Raw genomic sequence first — 25,142 nt, 5'->3', positions numbered from 1 at the left:
TTCTCCGTCAACTATGGGTCCTTTCCCATGGACGTTCCTGGTCTTGGGGTATCTGCTGTCAGGTAAGGCCCATGACCCCCTCCAGCCCTGGGGCTGGGGAAGGGGAGGTGATCCAGAGGCCAAAGACAGTCGAGGAGGGAAGGGTGGGAGGTTGGATTCATGAAGGGCATTTGGATCACTTCCCTTCAGAGCCAGGAGTTGGGGGGAGGCAGAATCCTCCCCCACTTCTAGATGTTTCTGTGTGCAGACCCAAGGGGTCTGCAGCAATCCACCCCAGCAAAGTGATGATAGTTGTCGGGGGGCGGTTCGTCTCCCAATATGGCCCTGCTCTCGCATCCCGGGGCTTGCCCCCCACCCCCGTACCACCTGGGGAAGGGAGAAAAAAAAGACTGGTTTGGCCCCAAGCTCCCAAGGGCAGAGGGTCCCCATTGACACTCCACTGAGTGTGGGTCAGGGGAGAGGACAGGATTCTGTCTCAGCTGCCTCAGGGGAATGGGAGATTCCTCTCCCCCTCATTCCTTCTGCCAGGCGTGGCAGCCCCCCCCCCCCCCCACCGACAGGGCCAAACCAACTCTTGAGTTTGCCCCCGGCCACTGGTTCCCGGCAGGAGTGAGTGTCGGCTACCCCTAGTGACCCAAAGGAATTTCCGTGACTTCCTTCTGTCAAGAGAGGGGCCCGGCTCTGGGGGTGAGGGATAGCGTTGAGGGTGGGCTCTCTGAGGCTGAGCTTGCTCCTGGAGGGGGTCCCAGGGTCGGATTACCCAGGCCCAGCTACTGGTCACAGCTCCCTGGGCTGAACCCAGGGGTCCTTGGCTCCCCAGGGCCAACATGGGGTGCCCCAACCCAGATTCCGGAAAGCAAAGGCTGTGAGTTGCAGAAGCGGGTGAGGGGGAGGTCTTGAGCGCAATAGCCGTTGTTCGGGGAGGTCTGGGGGATCCCCCAAAGAGGGAGCCCCCAAGTTGAAGGATGGGACGCCCCCTGCGGAGGGTCCAGTCAGACTGGACCGGCTCCAACTGGCTTCCCCCCACTCAGGTCTGCGACGCGGAGCCTTCCAGTCCCCGGTTCCCGCCATGACGCCGAACGAGGAGGAGCTGGTGTTGCCCCTGAACAGGTCATTCTCCCTGTGGTGCACCGGGGACAGCGAGATCAGCTGGCGGTTCCCCACGCTGGATGACGAGAGCTCCGGCGTGGCCATCCGCGTTGAGAAGAACAACTGCAGCAACTTCCTGTCCATGCTGGAGGTGGCCAACGCCTCGGCCGTGCACACAGGCCTCTACACCTGTTACTACAATGACACGCAGGCCCAGGGGACCGGGATCATAGGCCGGAATATCTACGTCTACGTGCCTGGTGGGTGTGGGAGGCCCCCGTGGGCAGGTGGGCCCGTTGGGGTGGGGGAGAAGCCGACCATGGCTTCCATCCGGGGGCGCTGGAAGGGGAGATCTGTGGTTGGGGGTTGGACCGGCCCCCTTACAGAAATGGCGGGGGGCTGTTCTGCCAGTGAAGGGCAGTCAGAAGGACTTGGGTTCCAATTCTGGCTCTGCCACATTCAATCAATCGTATTTATTGAGCGCTTACTGTGTGCAGAGCACTGTACTAGTCGCTTGGGAAGTACAAGTTGGCAACATATAGAGACGGTCCCTACCCAACAGTGGGCTCTATCGTACTTATTGAGCGATTACCGTGTGCAGAGCACTGTACTAATGTCTGCTGTGTGACCTTGGGCGAGTTACTTCACTTCTCCAGGCCTCAGTTCCCTCATCCGTAAAATGAGGATGAAGAGTATGAGCCCCATATGGGACGGGGACTGTGTCCAACCTGATTAACTTGTGTCTGACCAGCGCTTAGAGCAGTGCTTGGCACATAGGAAGCGCTTAACAAGTTTCATAATTATTATTATTATTATCCAGAGTGGAGATGGGGAACTCCAGGGGATCTGAGTCCACGGAGGAACCCTGTGCTGGTTGTCCTCCTGAATGTAGCTCACAGCAGGCACCCACCCCAGTTCTCTGCCCAAAGCAAGCATTCAGTCGAGCGCTCTGCCCACTGCAAGCACGCAGCCCAGCACTCTATCCACAGCAGGTGCCCAGCTCAGCACTCTTCTTACAACAGGCGTTCAGTTCAGTGCTTCGCACACAGTGAGGCATCTAGTCCAGCACTCTGCCCTCAGCAATTGTCCAGGCTAGCCCTCTCCCCACAGCAGGCGCTCAGTCCAGTGCTCTGGTGTCCAGTCCAACACCCCACTCCCTTGGTGGTGATGACAGTTTCATCCTCTGCATGCCCTCCGTCCCTCCTCCACCCCCGGACATCCCCGCCAAACCAACCACTCAGTTCAAACAGCGTGACCTAACGCCTAGAGCACGGGCCTGGGACTCAGAAGGACCTGGGTTCTCATCCCGGCTCTGCCACCTGTCCTGTTGTGTGACCTTGGGCAAGACACTTCTCTGCCTCAGTTACCTCATCTGTAAAAAGGGGATCAGGACTGGGGGTCCCATGTGGGACAGGGACTGCGTCCAATCTGATTAGCCCGGATCGACCCCAGCTCTTAGAACAGTGCCAGACACACAGTAAGCGCTTAACACATACCTTCGTCGTCACCGTTCCCCCCTCAGACCCTGACGTCACCTTTGTGCCCTCCGTCATGGTCGACCGCTTCATCGTCGTGGAGGAAGGCAATTCCACCGTGATCCCCTGTCGCCCCACCGACCCGCAGGCGCAGGTGACCCTGCACGCCAGCGATGGCAAGGAGGTCTCTGCCACCTACGACCGACGCAGAGGCTTCCTGGGTCACTTCGCCACGGGGTCCTACACGTGTGAGACGACCATCCGTGGCAGGAAGTTCCGGACCCCCGAGTTTAACGTCCACACCTTGCGAGGTATCCCTGTTGCCCCCGGTCAGTCCGTGCCGTCCCTGGCGGGAGGTTCCCTGAGCACCTGAGGCCCGGCGAACTCGGTCCCTTTTCCGGAGGGCCAGAGAGCGTCCTCCCGGAAGGCCACCGCTTCTTTCTCCGAGGGGAGGACAGTTCCCTGGGGCCACCTGCTCGTGGGAGGATTTCGGGGAGGCAGGGCACCTGGGTGGCCAGGACTCCTGACTTCTAGTCCCGGCTCTGTCCTGGACTGCCGGGTGACCTTGAATGTCAGTCACTTAAGTCTCTCCGAGCCTCATTTTCCTCATCTGTAAAATGGGGCCAATAACCTTGCCTCTCCCCATCCGTCAGAAATCATGAGTCCCAGGTGGCGTGGGTCTGCGCCAGAAACAGCGTGGCTTAGTGGATAGAGCCCGGGCCTGGGACTCAGGAGGACCCGGATTCTAATCTTGGCTCTGTCACTTGTCTGCTATGTGACCCTAGGCAAGTCACTTCACTACTTTGTGCCTCAGTTCCCTCAACTGTAAAAGTGGGGATTAAGACTGTGAGTCCTATGTGGAATGGGGTCTGTGTCCAACCCGATTAGCTTGTATCTACCCCAGCGCTTAAGCACTTAGGAAGTGCTTAACAAATCCCACAGTTATTTGGGGACCCCTTGGTTCGGCGTTCTTGCTGGCCAGTTGGCTGGGTCCTGGCCCCCAAGGGGCCCCGGGCTGGGCACCGTGCAGAGACTGGGTTGGTGATTCCCCTGCCCATTCCTGACCTCCCTGGCTCGCCTGCAGTCTCCCAGGAGATCGTCTTGGAGATGGAGGCCCCGAAGACGGTATACAAGACAGGCGAAACCATCGTGGTCACCTGTTCCGTCCTGGACATCGAGCTGGTCGATTTCCAGTGGAACTACCCGGGGGAGGCGGTACGTCCCGCTTCCGGCGCGCCTATTGGTGAGGGTGTGGTGGGGATGGGGCTTCGAGCAGGAGTCAGTCGAGCGTACTTATTGAATGCTTACTATGTGCAGAGCACTGTACTAAGCGCTTGGGAGAGTACAATACAATAATATGAGACACAATACCTGGCCACAACGAGCTTGCAGTCTAGAGGGGGAGGTAGACGTTAGTAGAAATAAGTAAATTACAGGTCTGGACGTAAGTTGTGGAACTAGGAGTGGGGATGAATAAAGGGAGCGAGTTAGGGTGACGCAGAAGGAGTCTCATTCATTCAGTCGTATTTGTTCATTCATTCAATTGTGTTTATTGAGTGCTTACTGTGTGCAGAGCACTGTACTAAGCGCTTGGGAAGTACAAGTTGGCAACACGTAGAGACGGTCCCTACCCAACAACGGGCTCACAGTCTAGAAGGGGGAGACAGACGACAAAACAAAACATGTGGACAGGTGTCAAGTCGTCAGAACAAATAGAATTAAAGCTAAATGAGCATCATTAACAAAATAAATACAATAGTAAATATGGACAAGGAAAATAGAGCAATGTGTCTGTACAAACGTATATATAGGTGCTGTGGGGAGGGGAAGGAGATAGGGCGGGGGGATGGGGAGGAGGAGAGGAAAAAGGGGGCTCAGTCTGGGAAGGCCTCCTGGAGGAGGTGAGCTCTCAGTAGGGCTTTGAAGGGAAGAAGAGAGCTAGCTTGGCGGATGTGCGGAGGGAGGGCATTCCAGGCCAGGGGGAGGACGTGGGCCGGGGGTCGACGGCGGGACGGGCGAGAACGAGGCACGGTGAGGAGATTAGCGGCAGAGGAGTGGAGGGTGCGGGCTGGGCTGTGGAAGGAGAGAAGGGAGGTGAGGTAGGAGGACTGAGGTATTGAGCACTTACTGTGTGCAGAGCACCGGAGGCACGACCTCAGGCCCGATGGACAGGGAGACCAAGTGGCGGAGACACCCCCTCCATCAATCGATTAAGCGCCTACTGGGGGAGGAGTACCGCCTTGGGAGTCTACTCAGTTCCTTGTGGGGGTAAAACACCATCCTAGGGTGCTAGACACTGTACAAAGCACTGGGGAAAGTACGACGGAGGAAAAACGCATGGTCTCTGTCCTCATAGATTTCGAGCCCTTTCAGGGATAGGAACTGGGTCTAATCCCCATCTGTGTACTCTTTCCCAGTGCCTAGTTCATACACTAACTGCTTAATAATAATAATAATAATAATAATGAACTCGGTATTTGTTAAGCGCTTACTATGTGCAAAGCACTGTTCCAAGCGCTGGGGAGGATACAAGGTGATCAGGTCGTCCCGTGTGGGGCTCACAGTCTTGATCCCCATTTTGCAGATGAGGTAACTGAGGCCCAGAGAAGTGAAGTGACTTGCCCAAAGCCCCACAGCTGACAAGCGGCAGAGCCGGGATTTTGAACCCGTGACCTCTGACTCCAAAGCCCTGGGCTCTTTCCACTGAGCCACGCTGCTTAATACCCGTACTACTACTTCTAGTGTCATTGGAGGAGATGGGCAGAGAGAAGCAGAGTGAAGTGAAGAAGTGAATTACTAAGTGATTGAGCCACAGGGAATGCGTGCTGAGAGGAACAAAAAGCGCTCCGGTACTATGGTGGATGATGTTGTGAGGTTGGGACCTGGGGAGAGGTCTCGTGAGGAGGAGGAGGAGGAACAGGAAGGATTTTAGGAGGTTTTGAAGGTCTGCAGGCAGTCGGGCGGCTGTTAGGAGGGAGAGAGCTTCAGACCAAGGCGGGGCTGTGAGGAGGGATCAGAGGTGGGAGAGGCGAGGCCACCCGTGGCTTGAGAGGAGCCCGGAACCTGAGTCGGGGAGCCAAGCTGACGGTCACTGTCCAGGTAACGGCCTTTTCTCCCCTGTGGGTCTGCGGGAGGCGACCTCGCCGGCCCTCGTGGGCAGGAGAGAGTTGTTTCCCTCCCCTCCCCTCCCCTCCCTCCACTGCCCAAGCGCACGCCTCCTTGCCTAGTCTCTCCCCCCATCTCCTCCTCCTGATTCTCTGCCCCCACTTTCCTCTTCCATCTTCCCACCCTCTTCCTCCTCTCTCCCCTGCCCCAGTGTCTTCCCTCCTGCTTCTCACTCTTCCTCCCCTTCTTCCTGCCCCATTTTCACCTATTCGGCATCTGTCGGTCCACCCCACCCCCCCCGCCCCCCGGTCCCAGTTCCAGGCCAAAGGGCAGGGAGAAAGGACAGCGCATCCGACCCAGGAAAGCCCAAAGGACCCTCTGTCCTCCCCCCGGGTGTCCCCTCTCCCAGCCGGGTGGCTTGAACCCCGCCCCCTCTCTCCGTCACAGAGGGACAAGGGAGTCGTCAAGATGGACAAGATTACGGTCCCGTCCGTCAAGCTGGTGTTCACCCTCACGGTCCCCAATGCCACGGCCAAGGACCGCGGCAGTTACGAGTGTGCCGTCGGCCACGTCACCAGGGAGGTGCAGCAGACGAAGAAGGTCACCATCGCCGTCCTAGGTACATTCCCCGGGGCGGGGCTCGTGGCCAACCGGCCTCCACCCTGCTCATCGAACCCCCCTCCTGTCCCCAGAGAAAGGCTTCGTCTGGCTCCAGCCTGTCTCCGACCCGGTGGAGGCCGTGAACCTGCACGCGATCTGGCATTTTGACGTGGACCTGGAGGCCTACCCCCCGCCCAGGGTGTCCTGGCTGAAGAACAACGAGTCGCTCACCAAGAACATGACTGGGATCTCCACTAGCCTGCAGAAGACCCATGAGTACAGGTGACGGAGGCTTTCCCCCGCGGGGTCTCCCCCAGTGCTGTCCCACACCCCTTTCACGAGTCCGTGGCCCCTGCTGGACGCCTGAGGGCAGAGTGCTGTATGGGGTTCCTACATATACGAAGTGCTGTGTTGGACTCCTACTCTATGCTGAACACATATTATGTGCAGAGTGCCGTCCCTTATTTATAGTATTTTCTTTTTAATAGTGTTTATTAGGCGCTTACTATGTGCAGAGCACTGTTCTAAGCACTGGGGAGGTTACAAGGTGGTGATGATGATGATGATGATGGTATTTGTTAAGTGCTTACTATGTCCAAAGCACTGTTCTAAGCACTTGGGAGATTACAAGGGTGATCAGGTTGTCCCACGGGGGGCTCACAGTCTTAAAGCCCATTTTACAGATGAGGTAACTGAAGCACGGAGAAGTGAAGTGACTTGCCCAAAGTCACACAGCTGACAATTGGCGGAGCCGGGATTTGAACCCATGACCGCTGACTCCAAAGCCCGGGCTCTTTCCACTGAGCCACGCCGCTCAGTATTTGTTAAGCACTTTCTATATGCCAGGCACTGTGCTAAGCACTGGGGTAGACACAAGCTAATCAGGTTGGACACAGTCCCTGTCCCACATAATAATAATAATAATGATGTCGTTTATTAAGCGCTTACTATGTGCAAAGCACTGCTCTAAGCGCTGGGGAGGTTACAAGGTGATCAGGTTGTCCCATGGGGGGCTCACAGTTTTAATCCCCATTTTACAGATGAGGTAACTGAGGCCTAGGAAAGTGAAGTGACTTGCCCAAGGTCATCCAGCAGACAACTGGTGGAGCCAGGATTAGAATCTAGGCTTTTTTTGGCTCCCGAGCCCGTGTTCCGTCCAGTAGAGAAGCAGCGTGGCTCAGTGGAAAGTACAAGTTGGCAACATATAGAGACACTCCCTACCCAACAGTGGGCTCACAGTCTAAAAGGGGGAGACAGAGAACAAAACCAAGCATACTAACAAAATAAAATGAATAGAATAGATATGTACAAATAAAATAAATAAATAAATAAATAAATAAATAGATTAATAAATACGTACAAACATATATACATATATACAGGTGCTGTAGGTAAGGGAAGGAGGTAAGATGGGGGGATGGAGAGGGGGACGAGGGGGAGAAGAAGGAAGGGACTCAGTCTGGGAAGGCCTCCTGGAGGAGGTGAGCTCTCAGTAGGGCCTTGAAGGGAGGAAGACAGCCAGCTTGGCGGATGGGCAGAGAGAGGGGATTCCAGGCCCGGGGGATGACGTGGGCTGGGGGTCGATGGCGGGACAGGTGAGAACGAGGCACGGTGAGGAGATTAGCGGCAGAGGAGCGGAGGGTGCGGGGTGGGCTGTAGAAGGAGAGAAGGGAGGTGAGGTAGGAGCAGCCCGGGCTTTGGAGTCAGAGGTCATGGGTTCAAATCCCAGCTCTGCCAATTGTCAGCTGTGTGACTTCGGGCAAGTTGCTTAACTTCTCTGTGCCTCAGTTCCCTCATTTGTAAAATGGGGATTCATTCGTTCATTCAATCGTATTTATTGAGCGCTTACTGTGTGCAGAGCACTGTACTAAGCGCTTGGGAAGTACGAGTTGGCAACATATAGAGACGGTCCCTACCCAACAGGGATTAAGACTGTGAGCCCCACGTGGGACAACCTGATCATCTTGTATCTCCCCAGCGCTTAGACCAGTGTAAGAGTTTAACAAATACCATTATTATTATTATTATTATTATTATTATTAGACCATGCTGCTTCTTGCAGCTGTATCGGGTGCCTATTGTGTGCAGAGCACTGTACTGAGGACGTTGGGTGCAGAATGCCTGTACCGGGCACCTATGGCATGCAGAGCACTATGCTGTATATTTGGGAGGGTCCCTTAGGATTAGAAGAGCAACCCCTGCCCTAGCTGTGTGCAAAGCACTGCACTAAGCACTTGAGGAAGGACAACAGAGTTAGGAGACACAGTCCCTGCTCTCAGAGAGCTTCCAGGCTGTGGTGTGAAGAGCGCTGCACTAAGTGCAACTAAGTTGTTGCCAACTTGTACCTCCCAAGCGCTTGGTAGAGTGCTCTGCACACAGTAAGCGCTCAATAAATACAATTGAATGAATGAATGAATGCTGGGGAGAGTGGAACAGAGTTAGATGTGATCCCTGCTCTAAAGGAGCTCCTGGTCTAGTGGCCCATAACTTCCTCGTTGAGGGCGGGGACGCCTGCTCCGGAGTGACCACAGTGGACCCAGGCGGGGATCTCAGGAGGTTCTGGCCCCGTATGGTGAACGTCGGGCTCCAGCCCGGCCCGGGTTCAGGTGAAGTGTCGGGGCTCCTGGCCCCAGGAGAGGCAGCGGCGGCCAGGCCCAGGGCCCCTGGGATTCCACGGCTGGAGGTTGATGCCTGTCTTCTTGCTTTCTTTCATTGTCTATCTCCTCCTTCTAGACTGTGAGCCCTGTTGTTGGGTAGGGGTTGTAGCTATCTGTTGCCGAATTGTACTTTCCAAGCGCTTAGTACAGTGCTCTGCACACAGCAAGCGCCCAATAAATACGATTGAATGAATGAATGAATTGTTGCAGAGACCTGGCTCCCCCCAGCCCCGTGACACCCCACTAACTCCCTAGCTTGTCCGTTGGCCAGCTGCCTCCTCCGGAGGCTGGCCAGATGGGGATCCCAGTCTCCTGGGTCCCCCTCAAGACTGCTGGAGCAGACAGACAGAAATGCTTTTAGAACAGTGCCCAGCACTTAGCACAGTGCTTTGCACACAGTAAGCGCTTAATAAATGCCATTATAAAAAAAAACAAAAAAAAAACTGCACAAGAGCCGTCTGGATTGCTCTGGCCCTGGTGTGGGGTATTTCATTCACTCATTTAATTGTACTTATCATTCATTCATTCATTCAGTCGTATTTATTGAGCACTTACTGTGTGCAGAGCACTGTACTAAGCGCTTGGGAAGTACAAGTTGGCAACATGTACCCAACAGTGGGCTCACAGTCGAGAAGGGGGAGACAGAGAACAAAACAAAACATAGTAACAAAATAAAAAGAATAAATATGCACAAATTAAATAAATAAATAAATAGAGTAATAAATACGTACAAACACGTATACATATATACAGGTGCTGTGGGGAGGGGAAGGAGGTAAGGTGGGGGGGTGGGGAGGAGGAGGAGGGGAAGAGGAAGGAGGGGGCTCAGTCTGGATCGCTTACTTTGTGCGGAGCACTGTACTAAGCGCTTTGGAGAGTACAATCGTGGCGCAGTGGAAAGAGCCCGGGCTTGGGAGTCAGAGGTCGTGGGTTCTAATCCCAGCTCTGCCACTTGTCATCTGTGTGACTTTGGGCAAGTCTCAACTTCTCTGTGCTTCAGTTATCTCATCTGTAAAATGGGGATTAAAACTGTGAGCCCCATGTGGGACAACCTGATCACCTTGTATCCCCCCCAGCACTTAAAACCGTGCTTCGCACATTGTAAGCCTGGTGTTGGGTAGGGAGCATCTCTATATGTTGCCAACTTGTACTTCCCAAGCGCTTAGTACAGTACTCTGCACACCGTAAGCGCTCAATAAATACGAGTGAATGAATGAATGAATGAATGAATAGTAAGCCCGCTGTTGGGTAGGGACCATCTCTATATGTTGCCAACTTGTACTTCCCAAGCGCTTAGTACACTGCTCTGCACGTAGTAAGCGCTCAATAAATACAATTGAATGAATGAATGGATGGATGAACAAATACCGTCATTATTATTAGTATTATTATTATCAGTAAACAGAGACATTCCCTGCCCACAACAAGCTTATAGTCAGAACCCGGAAGGTCCCTTCCATCTGAAAAGTCTGTTTGGTGCGGGACGGAGCCACCTTGACCACTGGCCCCACCTGGGCTGTGCCAGACGAAGGAGATGCCCTTGGGGTCTGTCGCCTCCCCTGTTTTCCCCTCCCCTGCCTGCCCTGGAACAGGCGTGGGTACGGTCTGCACTGGGCATCCTGTGGGGCAACCAGCGTGCAGTTCCTCCCACGGTCCTGGCACCCTGGGGGAGACCCCCAGGGCCAGTGCTCTTTCTACTAGGCCATACTGCTTTCCTGCTGTTGAAGTGAAATAGCAGAGATGAAGACTTGCCCCTTTTGCAGAATGATTTAGCGAGAAACCTTCTACGTGTGGGTTTTCTGTGGTGCCTAATGAGTGTATTCCCGTCGGTCCTCTTCGATGTCACCAGGTATCAGAGCAGGCTGAAGCTGATCCGTGCAAAGGAGGAAGACAGAGGGCACTACACAATTGTGGTGCAAAATGAGGATGATATTGCGAGCTACACTTTTGAGCTGCAGGTTCACGGTAAGATTTAGGGGCAACGCTTCCAGTCCAGGGGTGAGAGCAGGGCAGCCGCTCCCCATCCAGTCAGCCAATCGATGAATCAGCAAGATTCCCCGAGCACCGGCCGTATACACGGCACTGTACTAAGCTGCTTGGGAGAGTATAACAGTAGCCAGATGCGTGTTCCCTGCACTCAGCGTGCTCATGATCTACTATGGGTGGCTGGCAAAAATTACTTACAGGGGATCTTATCTACTAAATCTTTTACATCGTACTCTCCCAAGTGCTTAGCACATAGTAAGTGTTCAGTAAACACCATTGATTGGTTTATGGATTGACTGCAGTACTCTACACACAGTAAGTGCTCAGTAAATATGATTGATTGAAGTAGATAATAATAATAATGATGGTATTTGTTAAGCGCTTACTATGTGCAAAGCACTATTCTAAGCGCTGGGGAGGTTACAAGGTGATCAGGTTATCCCACGGGGGGCTCACAGTTTTAATCCCCATTTTGCAGATGAGGTAACAGGTCCAGAGAAGTTAAGTGACTTGCCCAAAGTCACACAGCTGACAGTTGGCGGAGCCAGGATTGGAATCCCATGACCTCTGACTGGGTGAAATAGCTGAACAATTAAATGTAGAGATAAAGGCAAAAGGATTAAATCAGTTGCCTGCGTGAGTGCTGAGTGTAGAAATAAAATGAGGAAGTGTTGAAGGTTGATATGACTGGAGTTGTAGAAATTAGTCTAGCCTGTAAGATTCTTGAGGGCAGGGATAAAACCTACCAGCTCTATTATACTGCCTTCTCTTATACGCTTAGTACAGTGCTCTGCACAGGTAAGTGTTCAATAAATACCATTGACTAATTCAGTCAATTAGGGAAGGTTTCCCGGGGAGACGGGTTTTTAGAAAAGCTCTGAAGACTCACCCTAGTCACGGGGCTGGTGAGCTTTTTGTGGGGCTAGTTCTCAGTGACAAGCTCAGAATAGAGCACACGGGCTCCCCATTCCCCACTACCAGAAATGGCGAGTTCCAAAGGGGTGGAGAGTAACTATTTGGGGCGGTTCGGCTCCACGCTTGCTGGCCACTGGCTCCCAGAGAGCCCCGTTCCCGAGGCACTGCCAGTCTCCGCTCTTTTTGCGTCTCGCTGCAGTTCAAGCCCCTTTCCTCTTGTTCGGTCCTCGGCGGAGGGGGAGAACAGTTGGTCTTATAGGGCGGGGGTGGCGCTCGTATAAACGTGGGGTCTCTCCCCCCAGCACAGGGCCCTTCACGTAGTGGGTGCCCGGCACAGCGCCCTGCTCAAAGTAGGCATCCAGCATGGCGCTCCGCACGCCCGACGTGCCCCAGGCCCAGTGCTGAAAGCCTTTCCCTCCCTCCACCCCTCTCGCTCCATCTCTCCCTTCAGTGCCGGCCTCCATCTTGGATCTGGTGGACGACCCCCACGGCTCGGAGGGTCGCCAGACCGTCCGCTGTGTCGCCGAAGGGATCCCGCTGCCCGACATCGACTGGCTGGTTTGCGCGGACGTTAAAATGTATGCAGAGCAGCCCATGAAGCCTGACCACTTCCTCTTCCCCGGTCCCGGTCTGAGGGTCTGCACCGGCGGTCTGAGCCCAACAGGTCCTGAGGGGGGTGGAGGGGTATGCGTTTTGAGGGTCCGAGGGACGTTGGGGCCGCTGAGGGTTTCAGTAGGGGGCTTAGGCAGGAGCTGCGGTCCACTGGGGACTTAGTGTAGCTCCTGGCCTGTTTTCTTCTCTGAGATGACCAGCAGAGAGTGTGCGGGGACCAGCAGGGGTGTCGGGTGTGGTGGGGGGGAATGCTGGATAAATCCTGCCTCCCTCCCGCTTCAGCCTCGGCCTCCCCGCTCTCCCCAGGTGCAAAAATGAGACCTTGTGGACCCTCCTGGCCACCAACACATCCGACATCACCATGGTGACCCACAGGGGCGACCGGGACACGATTGAGAGTCAGGTGACCTTCCAGCAGGTGGAGGAGACCCTGTTGGTTCGCTGCCTGGCCAAGAACCACCTCGGGGCCGTGACATGGGAGCTGAAGCTCAAGGCCCCCGGTGAGTTGGTAGGGGACAGTGGCGGGGGCGGGGACCGCCGGGGACCTCCGCCCAAATCGGGAACGACGTGTAGCTCTGCCTTGCAGAGAGCCACGGGCCCGTTGGGCCCTGGCTGGGAACAGTGCCGACGGGGCCGACGTCTGGAGCGGGGGCTCCCGTGTGGGGTAGGTGGGTAGGCGGGAGGTTTGGACCCTTCCTCCCCGCCCGGGGCCGTGCTGACCCTCGGAGTTCTCCACCCCCAGTCCTGTGCATTGAGGTGAACCTGGTTGCTGCCGTCCTGGTGCCCCTGGTTGTGATCGTCTCCTTCATCATGATGGTCATCAGGTGGAAACAGGTCAGCTCCCCCCCAGCCCCGACCCCCGGGCAGAGCCCTCCCACCTCCTCTCCACGGGGGCTGACCGGGGTCTCTGCTCGGCCCAGCCTCCCCGGGCTGTCGCCCCTCTCGCCTTGCAGAGGCCGCGCTCTGTGATCCGATGGAGGTACGTGGAGTCCATGAGCCGGAACCGCCGCGAGTCGTTCTGCATGGAACCGGTGCTGCTCCCCTACGACTCGCGCTGGGAGGTTCCGAAGGACCAGCTTGGTGCTCGGTACATGGTGGCCGCCGAGCCCCGGGGACTCCTGCCCCACGCGAGCGGCCTAGGGGACGAAGGCGACTGGCTAGCGATAGTGAGGACTAACAGTGCCTTTATGGGCCGTTTAATTCATTCTTTCAGTTGTGTTTATTGAGTGCTTACTGTGTGCAGAGCGCTGTACTGAGTGCTTGGAAAGTACAATTTGGCAACAGAGACAGTCCCTACCCAGCAGCGGGCTCACAGTCTAGCAGGGGGAGGAAGACAACAAAACAAAACAGGTAGACGGGTCTCCTCCATCCCCTCCAATCCCCTTACTGTAGGGGTTCCTCAAGGGTCGGTCCTCGGTCCCCTTCTGTTCTCTATCTACGCTTACTCCCTTGGGGAACTCGTTCACTCATTCGAAGACTGAACTCCTTGTCTTCCCTCCCAAACCTTTCCCTCTCCCTGACTTTCCCATCTCTGTTGACGGCACTACCATCCTTCCCGTCTCCCAAGCTCACAACCTTGGTGTCATCCTCGACTCCGCTCTCTCATTCACCCCTCACATCCAAGCCGTCACCAAAACCTGCCGGTCTCAGCTCCGCAACATTGCCAAGATCCGCCCTTTCCTCTCCATCCATACCGCTACCCTGCTCATTGAAGCTCTCATCCTATCCTGTCTGGACTACTACATCAGCCTTCTCTCTGATCTCCCATCCTCGTGTCTCTCTCCACTTCAATCCATACTTCATGCTGCTGCCCGGATTATCTTTGTCCAGAAACACTCTGGGTATATTACTCCCCTCCTCAAAAATCTCCAGTGGCTACCAATCAATCTGCGCATCAGGCAGAAACTCCTCACCCTGGGCTTCAAGGCTCTCCATCCCCTCGCCCCCTCCTACCTCACCTCCCTTCTCTCCTTCTACAGCCCACCCCGCAACCTCCGCTCCTCCACCGCTAATCTCCTCACCATACCTCGTTCTCGCCTGTCCCGCCATCGACCCCTGGCCCACGTCATCCCCCGGGCCTGGAATGCCCTCCCTCTGCCCATCCGCCAAGCTAGCTCTCTTCCTCCCTTCAAGACCCTGCCGAGAGCTCACCTCCTCCAGGAGGCCTTCCCAGACTGAGCCCCTTCCTTCCTCTCCCCCTCGTCCCCCTCTCCATCCCCCCCATCTTACCTCCTTCCCTTCCCTTCCCCACAGCACCTGTATATATGTATATGTGTTTGTACATATCTATTACTCTATTTATTTATTTATTTATTTATTCTACTTGTACATATCTATTCTATTTATTTTATTTTGTTAGTATGTTTGGTTTTGTTCTCTGTCTCCCCCTTTTAGACTGTGAGCCCACTGTTGGGTAGGGACTGTCTCTATATGTTGCCAATTTGTACTTCCCAAGCGCTTAGTACAGTGCTCTGCACATAGTAAGCGCTCAATAAATACGATTGATGATCATGATGATGGATGTCTGCCCACCACCTAAAACAACATGTCTGACTGAGCTCCTTATCTTCCCTCCCAGACCCTGTCCTTTTCCTGACTTTCCCGTCACTGTAGACGGCACTACCATCCTTCCCTGCCTCACAAGCCCGCAACCTTGGTGTCATCCTCGACTCCGCCCTCTCATTCACCCCACACATCCAATCTGTCACCAAAACCTGCCAGTCTCAACTCCACAACATCGCCAAGATTCGCCCTTTCCTCTCCATCCAGATCGCTACCTTGCCGGTTCAGTCTCTCATCCTATCCCGACTGGATTACTGCATCGGCCTCCTTTCTGATCTCCCATCCTCCTATATCTCCTCACTTCGGTCTATACTTCACTCTGCTGCCCGTACAGAAACGTTCTGGGCATGTCACTCCCCTCCTCAAAAATCTCCAGTGATCGCCTGTCAACTTACGAATCAAGCAAAAACTCCTCACTCTCGGCTTCAAGGCTCTCCATCACCTCACCACCTCCTACCTCACCTCCCTTCTCTCCTTCTCCAGCCCAGCCCTCAACCTCAGCTCCTCTGCCGCCGCTAACCTCCTCACTGTGCCTCGTTTTTGCCTGTCCTGCCGTTGACCCCCGGCCCACGTCCTTCCCCTGGCCTGGAATGCCCTCCCTCCACGCATCCGCCAAACTAGCCCTCTTCGTCCCTTCAAAGCCCTACTGAGAGCTCACCTCCTCCAGGAGGCCCTCCCAGACTGAGCCTCCTTTCTCCTCTCCTCCTCCCCTCCCCATCGCCCTACCTCCTTCCCCTCCCCACAGCACTTGGAGATATTTGTAGAGAGGAGTCAGGTGAGACGGGTATGATCAGAGAGAGGGATTTCAGAGTCGGTGAGGGTGGAGATATTGCAGCGGTAGGAGATGACGAGGTCGAGGGTGTGACCAAGTTGGTGAGTGGGCGAGGTGGGGTGGAGCAGGAGATTGGCTGCATCAAGGAGAGATAGAAGGTGGGCGGCAGAGAAGTCACCAGGGACATCCATGTGGATGCTGAAGTGTCTGAGGATCAGAGTGGGCATGGAGAACCTGTGTTAATGGAGAACCCTGTGCTAAGTGCTGCGTAGACTCAAGACCCTCAGATCGGAAACAGACCCTGCTCCTCATAGTCTATGAGGGAGGGAGAGTGGGGATCTCTATTCCTGTGCACCACTCCTGCCCACGCACATCCCGACACATGCACAAATCCATACCCCCATAGGCACACGCACACTCACCTCCGCACACGCAACACGAGCCCGCCGGCCAAGTCACAGCCCTCCCGGAGGGGCCCCAGGAAGGCAGGCAGGCAGGAAGCAGTGGGAGGGAGGCGGGGCTGGCTCGCTCCTGCCCTGACCAGCCCTGTCGCCCACAGGTCGACTCCTTGGGTCCGGAGCATTTGGACAGGTGGTTGAAGGCACTGCAAACGGACTGAGCAAGTCCCAGCCCAAGATGAAGGTGGCTGTGAAAATATTAGGATGTGAGTGACTCTCCCGATGCCCTTTGGGGCTTCCATGGTGCATGGCGGGGGGGACCGGGTGGGCCCTCCCTCTGAGACCCCCCAGGAGTCGCCACCCTTCTCTCTCCATCCCCCTACCCTGCCGCGGTGAATCCCCTGGGATTGACTCGCTCTTCTGGGGTGCAACAGGGTGGGTGGGTGCTGCTGGTTTCCCCAGCTCCTCGCCTCTCCGCCCCAATCTCTCTCGTAATGGTATTGATAAAGGGCATACTACATGCCGAGGGCTATGCTGAGCGCTGGAGTAAATTTAGGATTATCAGGTTGGACACAGTCCCTGTGCCCCCGAACAGTTAGGGGGAGCAGGAATCTCATCCTCATTTTACAGATGGGGAGGTTGAGGCCCAGAGAGGTTCAGTGACTTGTTCAAGGTCATCCAACAAGCCCCTGTCCCCTCCTCATATGACACACCCACGCCCACTCTCCTGGACTGAGTTTTTTCCCCTTCTGGCCCCTCAGCTTTCCACTGGCCAGCTGCCCTGTAGCTGGCTGGCCTCTCCTCCTCAACCACCGTCCCCTCTCCCGTGCCATTACGTGCCCCCGCCCCTCATTCTCCCCAGCTGAAATAGCCTCCCCACTCCCATCAGAGCCCTTCTCCTCAGCCCCCCTCCTCCAGAAAGCCTCCCCTAACTAACCACGCCCCTGCTGCACACATTCCTCATCCCACCTTCCGGCTCTTCCTCCTCCCTAGGGCCCAGGTCTGTCTGTCTTGGAGAAGCAGCGTGGCTCAGTGGAAAGAGCCCGGGCTTTGGAGTCAGAGACCGTGGGTTCAAATCCCGGCTCTGCCACTTGTCAGCTGTGTGACTTTGGGCAAGTCACTTCACTTTTCTGGGCCTCAGTTCCCTCATCTGTAAAATGGGGATGAAGACTGTGAGCCCCTCATGGGACAACCTGATTACCTTGTATCTACCCCAGCGCTTAGAACAGTGCTTTGCACATAGTAAGCGCTTAACAAATACCATCATTATTATTATTATTGTCCCAGCTCCGCCAACTGTCAGCTGTCTGACTTTGGGCAAGTCACTTAACTTCTCTGTGCCTCAGTGACCTCATCTGTAAAATGGGGATTAAAGCTGAGCCCCCCGCCCCCGGGACAACCAGCAGTGTGGCTCAGTGGAAATAACCCATGCTTTGGAGTCAGAGGTTATGGGTTCAAATCGTGCCTCTGCCACTTGTCAGCTGTGTGACTTTGGGCAAATCACTTCACTTCCCTGGGCCTCAGTTCCCTCATCTGTAAAATGGGGGTCAAGACTGTGAGCACCCTGTGGGACAACCTGATCACCTTGTAACCTCCCTAGCGCTTACAACAGTGCTTTGCACATAGTAAGTGCTTAATAAATACCATTATTATTATTATTATTATTATTATTAACCTGTTTACCTTGTAACCTCCCCAGCGCTTAGAGCAGTGCTTTGCACATAGTAAGCTCCTAACAAATGTTATTATTATAGGGAGAGCTCATGTAGAACAGCCCCCACCACCAGGGGGAGCTCCTTGAGAGCAGGGCAACCGTCTTACATTTTTTCTGCAATGCCCTCAGCCCCTAAAAGGGAGTGCAGTCCAAGCCGGGCCCCCAGCCCCAACGCAACTGCTCTGCAGCCACTCACGGTGACCGTTGTAATAAGGGGAACGATAGGCAACTCAGGGACTGCTTACGTGCCACTCACGGTGACCATCGTAAACTGTTAGGGACTGTTTCTCCACCATGTGGATTATCCAGGCCCCCACCTTCCCCTTCCTGTTCTCCCTTCGCCCCTTGTCAGCCCCTCCCCGAGGCCGGGAAGGGTGAAACTACTATCCCGTTGCCGTCTATTGGTGGTCTGGGGTGGGGAAGGTGCGGAAAACTGTTGGAGAAAGGTTCTCTCCTCCCACATCTTGGGGTCTCGTGCATCTCTTTCACCACGGTCTCCCCTCTTTGTGGCTGTGGGGGCTCGCCTTTCACCCATCACCCTGCTCTAAGACTGGTGACCTTCAGCCAGTGCTCTGGGCTCATTAAGTGGCCACCATTAAGTGGCTGGGCTCGGGTCATAGAGTCGAGTGGACGGAGAGGCCTCTGTGTGCTGTGAAGGAGTGGGGCAGTGCTTGGAATTACCGAGTACAGACTGTGTGCACAGCACTGTGCTAAGTACAGTATAACAGAGTTGGTGGATACGGTCCCTGCCCACAAGGGCTTGAAGTCTACAGGAGACGGGAGATATCGGGGAAATTTGTTTTGCAACATCCTGAGGGCTGGGAAGTTGGGCGGTGGGGGACCCCTGGGGGTCTGCAGCCGTGCCGCGGGCGCTCGAGCTCCTTGGGGCCGGACTGCCCAGACTGACCGACGTGTTTTTCTTGACCCCTGACAGCCACGTCTCGATACAGCGAGAGGCAGGCCCTCTTGGTGGAGCTGGACATCATGATGCATCTGGGCCCCCATCTGAACGTTGCCAACCTCCTGGGAGCCTGCACCCAATCAGGTGGGTGTGGGTGGCCAGGGACATGCCCCGGCACGTCCGGGGCCGAGGGACGACTGGGGTGAAGGGCTGGGGCTCTGTGGGTGCACCCCTGCCACCCCACTCACTTGCCATCAACCCGGCCTCAGGACCCATCTACATCATCATGGAGTACTGCCTCTACGGCGATCTGGGCGACTACCTGCGCAAGAACCGCAATAGGTTCCTGGCTGTCCACTCGGAGAAGACGGAGGAAGAGCTGGACACCTTGAGCCCCGACGACAAGAGCACCATTAAGTGGGCTAGGGCGGGGCATGCTGGGTGTCGCCCTGAAACCAGAGGGGGTGGGGCCGTGTACTGATCGCCCTCCTGAACGCCCACTCTCAAGGCCGGGAATAGAGACAGGAGCACCAGGGGTGTTGGACTGTCCAAGATGGGTCACTGGGGGAGGGTCAGGAATTGGGAGGGGAGAGTCGGGGGTTGGATGGTCTGTGCTGGGTCACTGGAGGAGCGTCGGAGGTGGAGACGGGAGAGTCAGGTGGGCTGGCAGGTGCTTCTCAAGATCCTGGTGGTCCCTGGGCCTCTGTTTCTGTAAATGGGGGCTTTCCCGGGGCTGGGGAGGAATCAGGAATCAGTGGCGGGAAGTCTCTTTGCCAAAGTGGGAAGGAGGGGCCGGAAGTGGCCCCGCTCTGTAGAATCCCCGACCAATGAGAGGCCATCAGGGCCAGCCCCCTGCCCCCTCCATTAAGACCTGTTTCCTAGACGAATGTTTCCCTCAGAGGGTCCGGGGCCCCCCTCCTAACACTTCTCTTCGGCCAATGCAGTTACACCTGTCTCACATCTGAAAAAAAACGGGACGACGCGGACGTGACGCAGGAGGTCGGCACGCAGAACGTGTCCAAGTTGGAGAGGAAAGAATCGTCCGAGCATGTGGACTTGCATAAATGCCTGTGCCCCGACAAGAAGTCCATATCGGGTGAGTGACGGTCCCTGCGACTGTCGGGTGGAGAGGTGGGCAGGGGGCAGCACGTCCAGGTGAAGGGCCAAGGGCATTACCGGTGGAGGCTGGCTGGACAGAAAATGCCGAAAATGCCAGGCCATTTGGGGGCTGCGGCACGTGGCCCGGGATCATTTGCTCTGCCACCTTGGGAGCCAAGTCCTCTGTATGGGCATGGGAGTTAGAGGATCTGGGTTCTAATCCCGTCTCTGCCACTTTCCTGCTGCCTGACCTTGGGCAAAGTCACTTCTCTGGGCCTCAATTCCCTCATCCGTAAAACGGCGATTAGGACGTGAGCTAGGGACTGTGTCCAACCCGATTACCTCGTATCTACCTCGGTGCTTAGAATAGCGCTTGGCACATAGTAAGCACTTAACAAGCACCATAATTATTAGCAGGAGGAGCAGCGTGGCCCAGTGGGTAGAGCACGGGCCTGGGAGCCAGAAGGTCATGGGTTCTAATCTCAATTCCTCCACTTGTCTGCAGCGTGATCTTAGTCAAGTCACTTCTCTGTGCCTCAGTTACCTCATCTGTAAAATGGGGATTGACACTGTGATGGGGACTGTGTCCAACCTGATCTGCTTGTGTGTGATTGACACTGTGATGGGGACTGTGTCCAACTTGATCTGCTTGTGTCCACCGCAGTGCTTAGTGCAGTGCTTAGTGCAGTGCCTGGAACATAGTATGCACTTAACAAATACCATTATAATAGTAATAATAATGATAATCTCTAGGGCAGGAGGAGGAGGAAGGAAGTGGCAGGAGATGGGGTCAGAATGAGGCAAGGAGTAGAGAGCTGGAGACTGTGGGCCAGTAGTGGCCTTTTTCTCCTGGGGCTGGGGAGGGCGGTCTCGACGACAGGAGGATTCTCCGGTCATGGTGGGGCCCGGTGCCCGGAATTGGGGCAGGAGACCCTTTCCGGGGGCTTCTCGTGGGGGGCCCGCCCGGCCCTCCAGGTTGGCAATGCTCTGTCATGGGGGGAACGCATCCGGATTCCTGACATCCTCTCTCTGCCCTCCCCTCACCCAGGACCACTGGCAAAACCTGAAGTCCTGGACCTCCTGTCAGATGACGGTTCGGAAGGCTTTGGCGTGCTGGAACTGCTGAGCTTTTCCTACCAGGTGTCCCGCGGGATGGAGTTCTTGGCTTCGAGAAACGTGCGTGTCTCTGGGAGGGTGCAGTGGGGTGTGCAGTGCGGGGACGGGGGTGGAGGCTCGGGGGTCCCTGTCCAGGGTCCCATGTTTCTGGTGGAAATGGGCACTTCTGGAGTGGGCATGGGCCTCTCCCCGACCAAAGTCTAGATTCCTCCTCTTGACTCCAGACACATGTAGGCCCTTCGCCCACCATGTACTCAGACATCTCCTTGCAGCATTTCAATACTTCTACCCCGACCCTGGTGAGCTGGGCAGAGGGAAGAGCCCCGGGTCCATGGTAAGCGACTGGCCTCCGAGGACTGGGGAGGCTGTGGCCCCCACGATGACCGCGCCCCTCTCCCCCTCCCCAAAGTGCATCCATCGGGACCTGGCCGCACGGAACGTCCTGCTGACCCGAGGGAAGATCGTGAAGATCGGCGACTTTGGGCTGGCGAGGAATCTCAAGCAAAACTCCAGCTACATGGCTAAGAGCTGCGTACGTAGAGCTCAGGCCTAGCCCGCAGGGTCCAGGGGTGGCCATAAGCATGAATTTTGTGGGCTGGGGGGAGGCTGCCTAGCTCGTGGAGCTTCAAGATGCTGGAGGGGAGGGGAGGGGACGGGCCGAGGGCAGAGAATTGTCCAGTCAATCGGTCAGTCAGGTAGTTGCAGAGAAGCAGCGTGGCTCAGTGGAAAGAGCCCGGGCTTTGGAGTCAGCGGTCCTGGGTTCAAATCCCAGCTCCTGCCAACTGTCAGCTGTGTGACTTTGGGCAAGTCACTTAACTTCTCTGTGCCTCAGTTACCTCATCCGTAAAGTGGGGATTAAGACTGTGAGCCCCCCGTGGGACAACCTGATCACCTTGTAACCTCCCCAGAGCTTAGAACAGCGCTTTGCACATAGTAAGCTGCTTAATAAATGCCATTATTATTATTACGTGGGACAGGGATTATGTCCCATATCATAGTTCAGATCCACCCCGGTGCTTAGAACAGTGCTTGACATATAGTAAGCCCTTAAGAAATACCAGTTATTATTATTATTATTATTATTATTATTATTATTACTATTATTTGAGCCAGAGAAAGAGTTCAACAAGTACCGTAATTATTGTTAGTCCTGTTATTATTATTCCTGGGGGCGGCAGGGGTGGTGTTGGTTTTGAGTCCTTTCTGTATGCCTCCTCCTCCATACAGCAGATGCTCCTGCCCGTAAAGTGGATGGCCCCGGAGAGCATCTTCGACAACGTGTACTACAGGCAGAGTGATGTCTGGTCTTATGGGGTCCTGCTGTGGGAGATCTTCTCTCTTGGTACGTCCCTCTCAACCCCCCTGCCCTGCCCCCGGCAGCCCCCCGCTGGCCCGCCGGAAGGGACTGGTCGCCAGGCTTCCCTCCTGGACACCCACCCTCATGCTGTGGATGGGCATGCACCTCTTTCTCTTCATCTCTGCCTCTCCCTCCAGTGACCCAGCACAGACCCCTAATTCTCCCCTCTCCACCCCCGACCCTCCCTCCGGTGACCAAGCACGGACCCCTGTCACCCCCCACCCAGTCAACCCAGCATGGACCCCTGACTCTCCCCTTTCCACCCCTGACTCTCCCTCCAGTGCCCCAGCACTGATCCAGCACGAACTCCTCGTCCATGGCTCTGTCCAATCTCCTCCATCCCTGTTGGCGTTTCAGGCTGAGCAGCTTTTTGGGGAAGGGAGTCCCGTGCTCACCCCCTTTCCTTGTGTCGCCCTTTGGCCTTGCCAGCTTCTCATTCTTGTGAGAGTCCCTTACCCCGAACGCCAAGGTGTCTGGGGACCACAAATTCCCCATCCGCCCTGCCCACCTCTCCACGGCTGTGGAACTGGCAATCCGGTCTCCTAAGTGCTGGCTAAGTCACCGAAGGCCGGACCCTCCGAGGCCGCGAGGGCACACCGCGGTTGACGCAAATGGTACCGCTCTGTCCGCAGGGCGCACACCCTACCCGGGCATAACGGTCAACGCCACATTTTATGAGAAGATCAAGAGCGGCTATCGAATGCCCAAGCCGGAACACGCCACCAGCGAGGTGTAAGTCATTGGTTCTGATTCCGGCTCCGCCGCTTTTCAGCTGGGTGACCTTGGGCAAATCGCTTCACTTCTCTCTGCCTCAGTTCCCTCATCTGTAAAATGGGGACTGAGACTGTGAGCTCCACGTGGGACAGGGACTATGTCCAACCAAATTTTGCTTGTTTCCACCCCAGAGCTTAGTACAGTGCCTGGCATGTAGTAAACGTTTAACAAATACCTCAATTATTATTATTATTATTATTATTATTAGTGTTATAATTATTAAGTCTTCTCCCCCCAACGCCTGCATGCTCCCCTCCCTGGCCCATCCCCTTCCCCTCCCTCTCCAGATATGACATCATGCTCAAGTGCTGGAACAAGGAACCCGAGAAGAGACCATCCTTCTACGAGCTGAGCGAGACAGTGGAGACCATGCTGCCCAGCCACTACAAGGAGGTTCGCCCACTGTGGGCTGGCGCTGCAGGGGCGGAGGGGCCGGGCTGCGGAGTTCCAGAGGGATCCGGGCTGCTGGGAATCCCGGGCTCACTGGATGACCCTAGGCAACTCCCTTCACTTCTCTGGGCCTCAGTTTCCTCCTCCACAAAGCGGGGCTTAAGATCCCTGCTCTCTCTCCCTCCGCGACCAGCCTGGCACTTAGCACAACGCTCGGCACCCAGTGGGTACTTAGTAAACCCCGTCGTTGCTCTCACCGTTACTCCGAAGCCCAACATAGCCCGGGCTTCAGCCCATAGTAATCAGGGCCCGCTGTGTATCCCTAGAGGTACGAGAAAATCCAACAGGACTTCCTGAAGAGTGACCACTCGGCCGTGGCCCCGACAAGAGGTGAGAGGGTCAAGCCACACGTGGGTGACACCTGTGAGAACGAGGAGTGGGAGGACAGCTTGGACAGGTGGAGACTCAGCTGCGCCGACAGTGACTACGTCAACCCCCTATTGGACTCCGACACCAGTGAGGAGGACGACCTCAGCAAGAGTAACGGGTACAGGTACCTGCTCCCCGGCCACCCCCTCCACACCCCCCAGCTCCATGGTCCTAACCATCTTCTCGCCCACTATGTGGTGCTCGCTGACCTGTCATCCCCCACACCTCACCCAGACCGGGCAGACACAGTCAAGCCTACAGATTGGAGGTTTGGGAGATTTTGCCCAAATGTAAGCTCCTTGTGGGCAGGGAGTGTGTCTACCAACTCCCTGTTATATTGTACTCTCCCAACCACTTAGTACAATGCTGTGCATAGAGCAAGCACTCAGTGTACCACTGACTGACGGACTGACTGGGAACCCCTTGCCCTGATGCTGAGTTTTCTGAGGACCACAAATTCCCCATCTGCCCTGCCCACCATTCCAAGGCAGTGGAATTCCCGAGCTCTGGCTAAGTCACCTCGGGCGAGCCATCTGCTGGGTACTGCGCTTTGCACATGGTAAGCACTCAAAAAAAACCCCATTGTTTAATTGACCCCGGTAACTGGGGAAGAGCGGGGGAGGTATTCCTACCCGATTGGTTGGGATTGGCCCTTTATAGGGTCTGGACTTCAGATAACTGCCAGCCTCCCCTCCCTCTCCCCTAGGCTCTGTACTAGAAGCCTGCTGTATGCAGAGCACTGTCCCGGGACTATACTGGGTGCAGAGTAGCATACTGGGTGCCTGTTGTGTGCAGATCAATCCATCAGTCATACTTATTGATCGCTTACTGTATGCAGAGCACTGTACTAAGCACTTGGGAAAGTAGGATATAACAGACACATTCACTGCCCCCAACGAGCTTACATTCATTCATTCAATCGTATTTATTGGGCACTTACTGTGTGCAGAGCATTGTACAAAGAACTTGGGAAAGTAGGATATAACAGACACATTCCCTGTCCCCAACGAGCTTACATTCATTCGTATTTATTGAGCGCTTACTGTGTGCTGAGCACTGTACTAAGTGCTTGGGAAGTACTAAATCGGCAACATAATGATAATAATGGCATTTATTAAGCACTTACTATGTGCCAAGCACTGTTCTAAGCACTGGGGAGGTTACAAGGTCATCAGGTTGTCCCACGTCGGGC

At 55.4% G+C, this 25,142-nt stretch overlaps 1 protein-coding gene across 1 annotated transcript; it reads left to right on the top strand.

The window, feature by feature from the left end:
* On the top strand, positions 1 to 24,693 carry LOC119922718 (platelet-derived growth factor receptor alpha-like). The gene is made up of 22 exons (XM_038742403.1): positions 1 to 62; positions 1,032 to 1,349; positions 2,612 to 2,875; positions 3,649 to 3,779; positions 6,117 to 6,288; positions 6,362 to 6,551; positions 10,776 to 10,891; positions 12,279 to 12,405; positions 12,746 to 12,939; positions 13,182 to 13,273; positions 13,393 to 13,519; positions 16,318 to 16,437; positions 18,820 to 18,930; positions 19,056 to 19,203; positions 19,731 to 19,882; positions 20,933 to 21,060; positions 21,410 to 21,532; positions 22,231 to 22,342; positions 22,990 to 23,089; positions 23,419 to 23,524; positions 23,848 to 24,074; positions 24,438 to 24,693. Exons 1-22 carry the CDS (start codon positions 14 to 16, stop codon positions 24,511 to 24,513), a joined length of 3,183 nt encoding a protein of 1,060 aa, XP_038598331.1. The 5' UTR covers positions 1 to 13; the 3' UTR covers positions 24,514 to 24,693.
* Positions 24,694 to 25,142: the final 449 nt, after the last annotated feature.

This window comes from Tachyglossus aculeatus, unplaced genomic scaffold (genome assembly GCF_015852505.1).
Source record: "Tachyglossus aculeatus isolate mTacAcu1 unplaced genomic scaffold, mTacAcu1.pri scaffold_122_arrow_ctg1, whole genome shotgun sequence".
Taxonomy (NCBI): domain Eukaryota; kingdom Metazoa; phylum Chordata; class Mammalia; order Monotremata; family Tachyglossidae; genus Tachyglossus; species Tachyglossus aculeatus.
This window is presented reverse-complemented; position numbering and strand designations above follow the sequence as displayed.

What these genes read in the sequence shown, in the direction of transcription:
- LOC119922718 (XM_038742403.1), top strand. Translation starts at nt 14, where the DNA reads ATGGGTCCTTTCCCATGGACGTTCCTGGTCTTGGGGTATCTGCTGTCA. An exon ending in GGTTCCGAAGGACCAGCTTG is followed by an intron (nt 13,520 to 16,317) that starts GTGCTCGGTACA and finishes TGCCCTGACCAG; the next exon opens with CCCTGTCGCCCACAGGTCGA. An exon ending in AGTTCTTGGCTTCGAGAAAC is followed by an intron (nt 21,061 to 21,409) that starts GTGCGTGTCTCT and finishes CCCTCCCCAAAG; the next exon opens with TGCATCCATCGGGACCTGGC.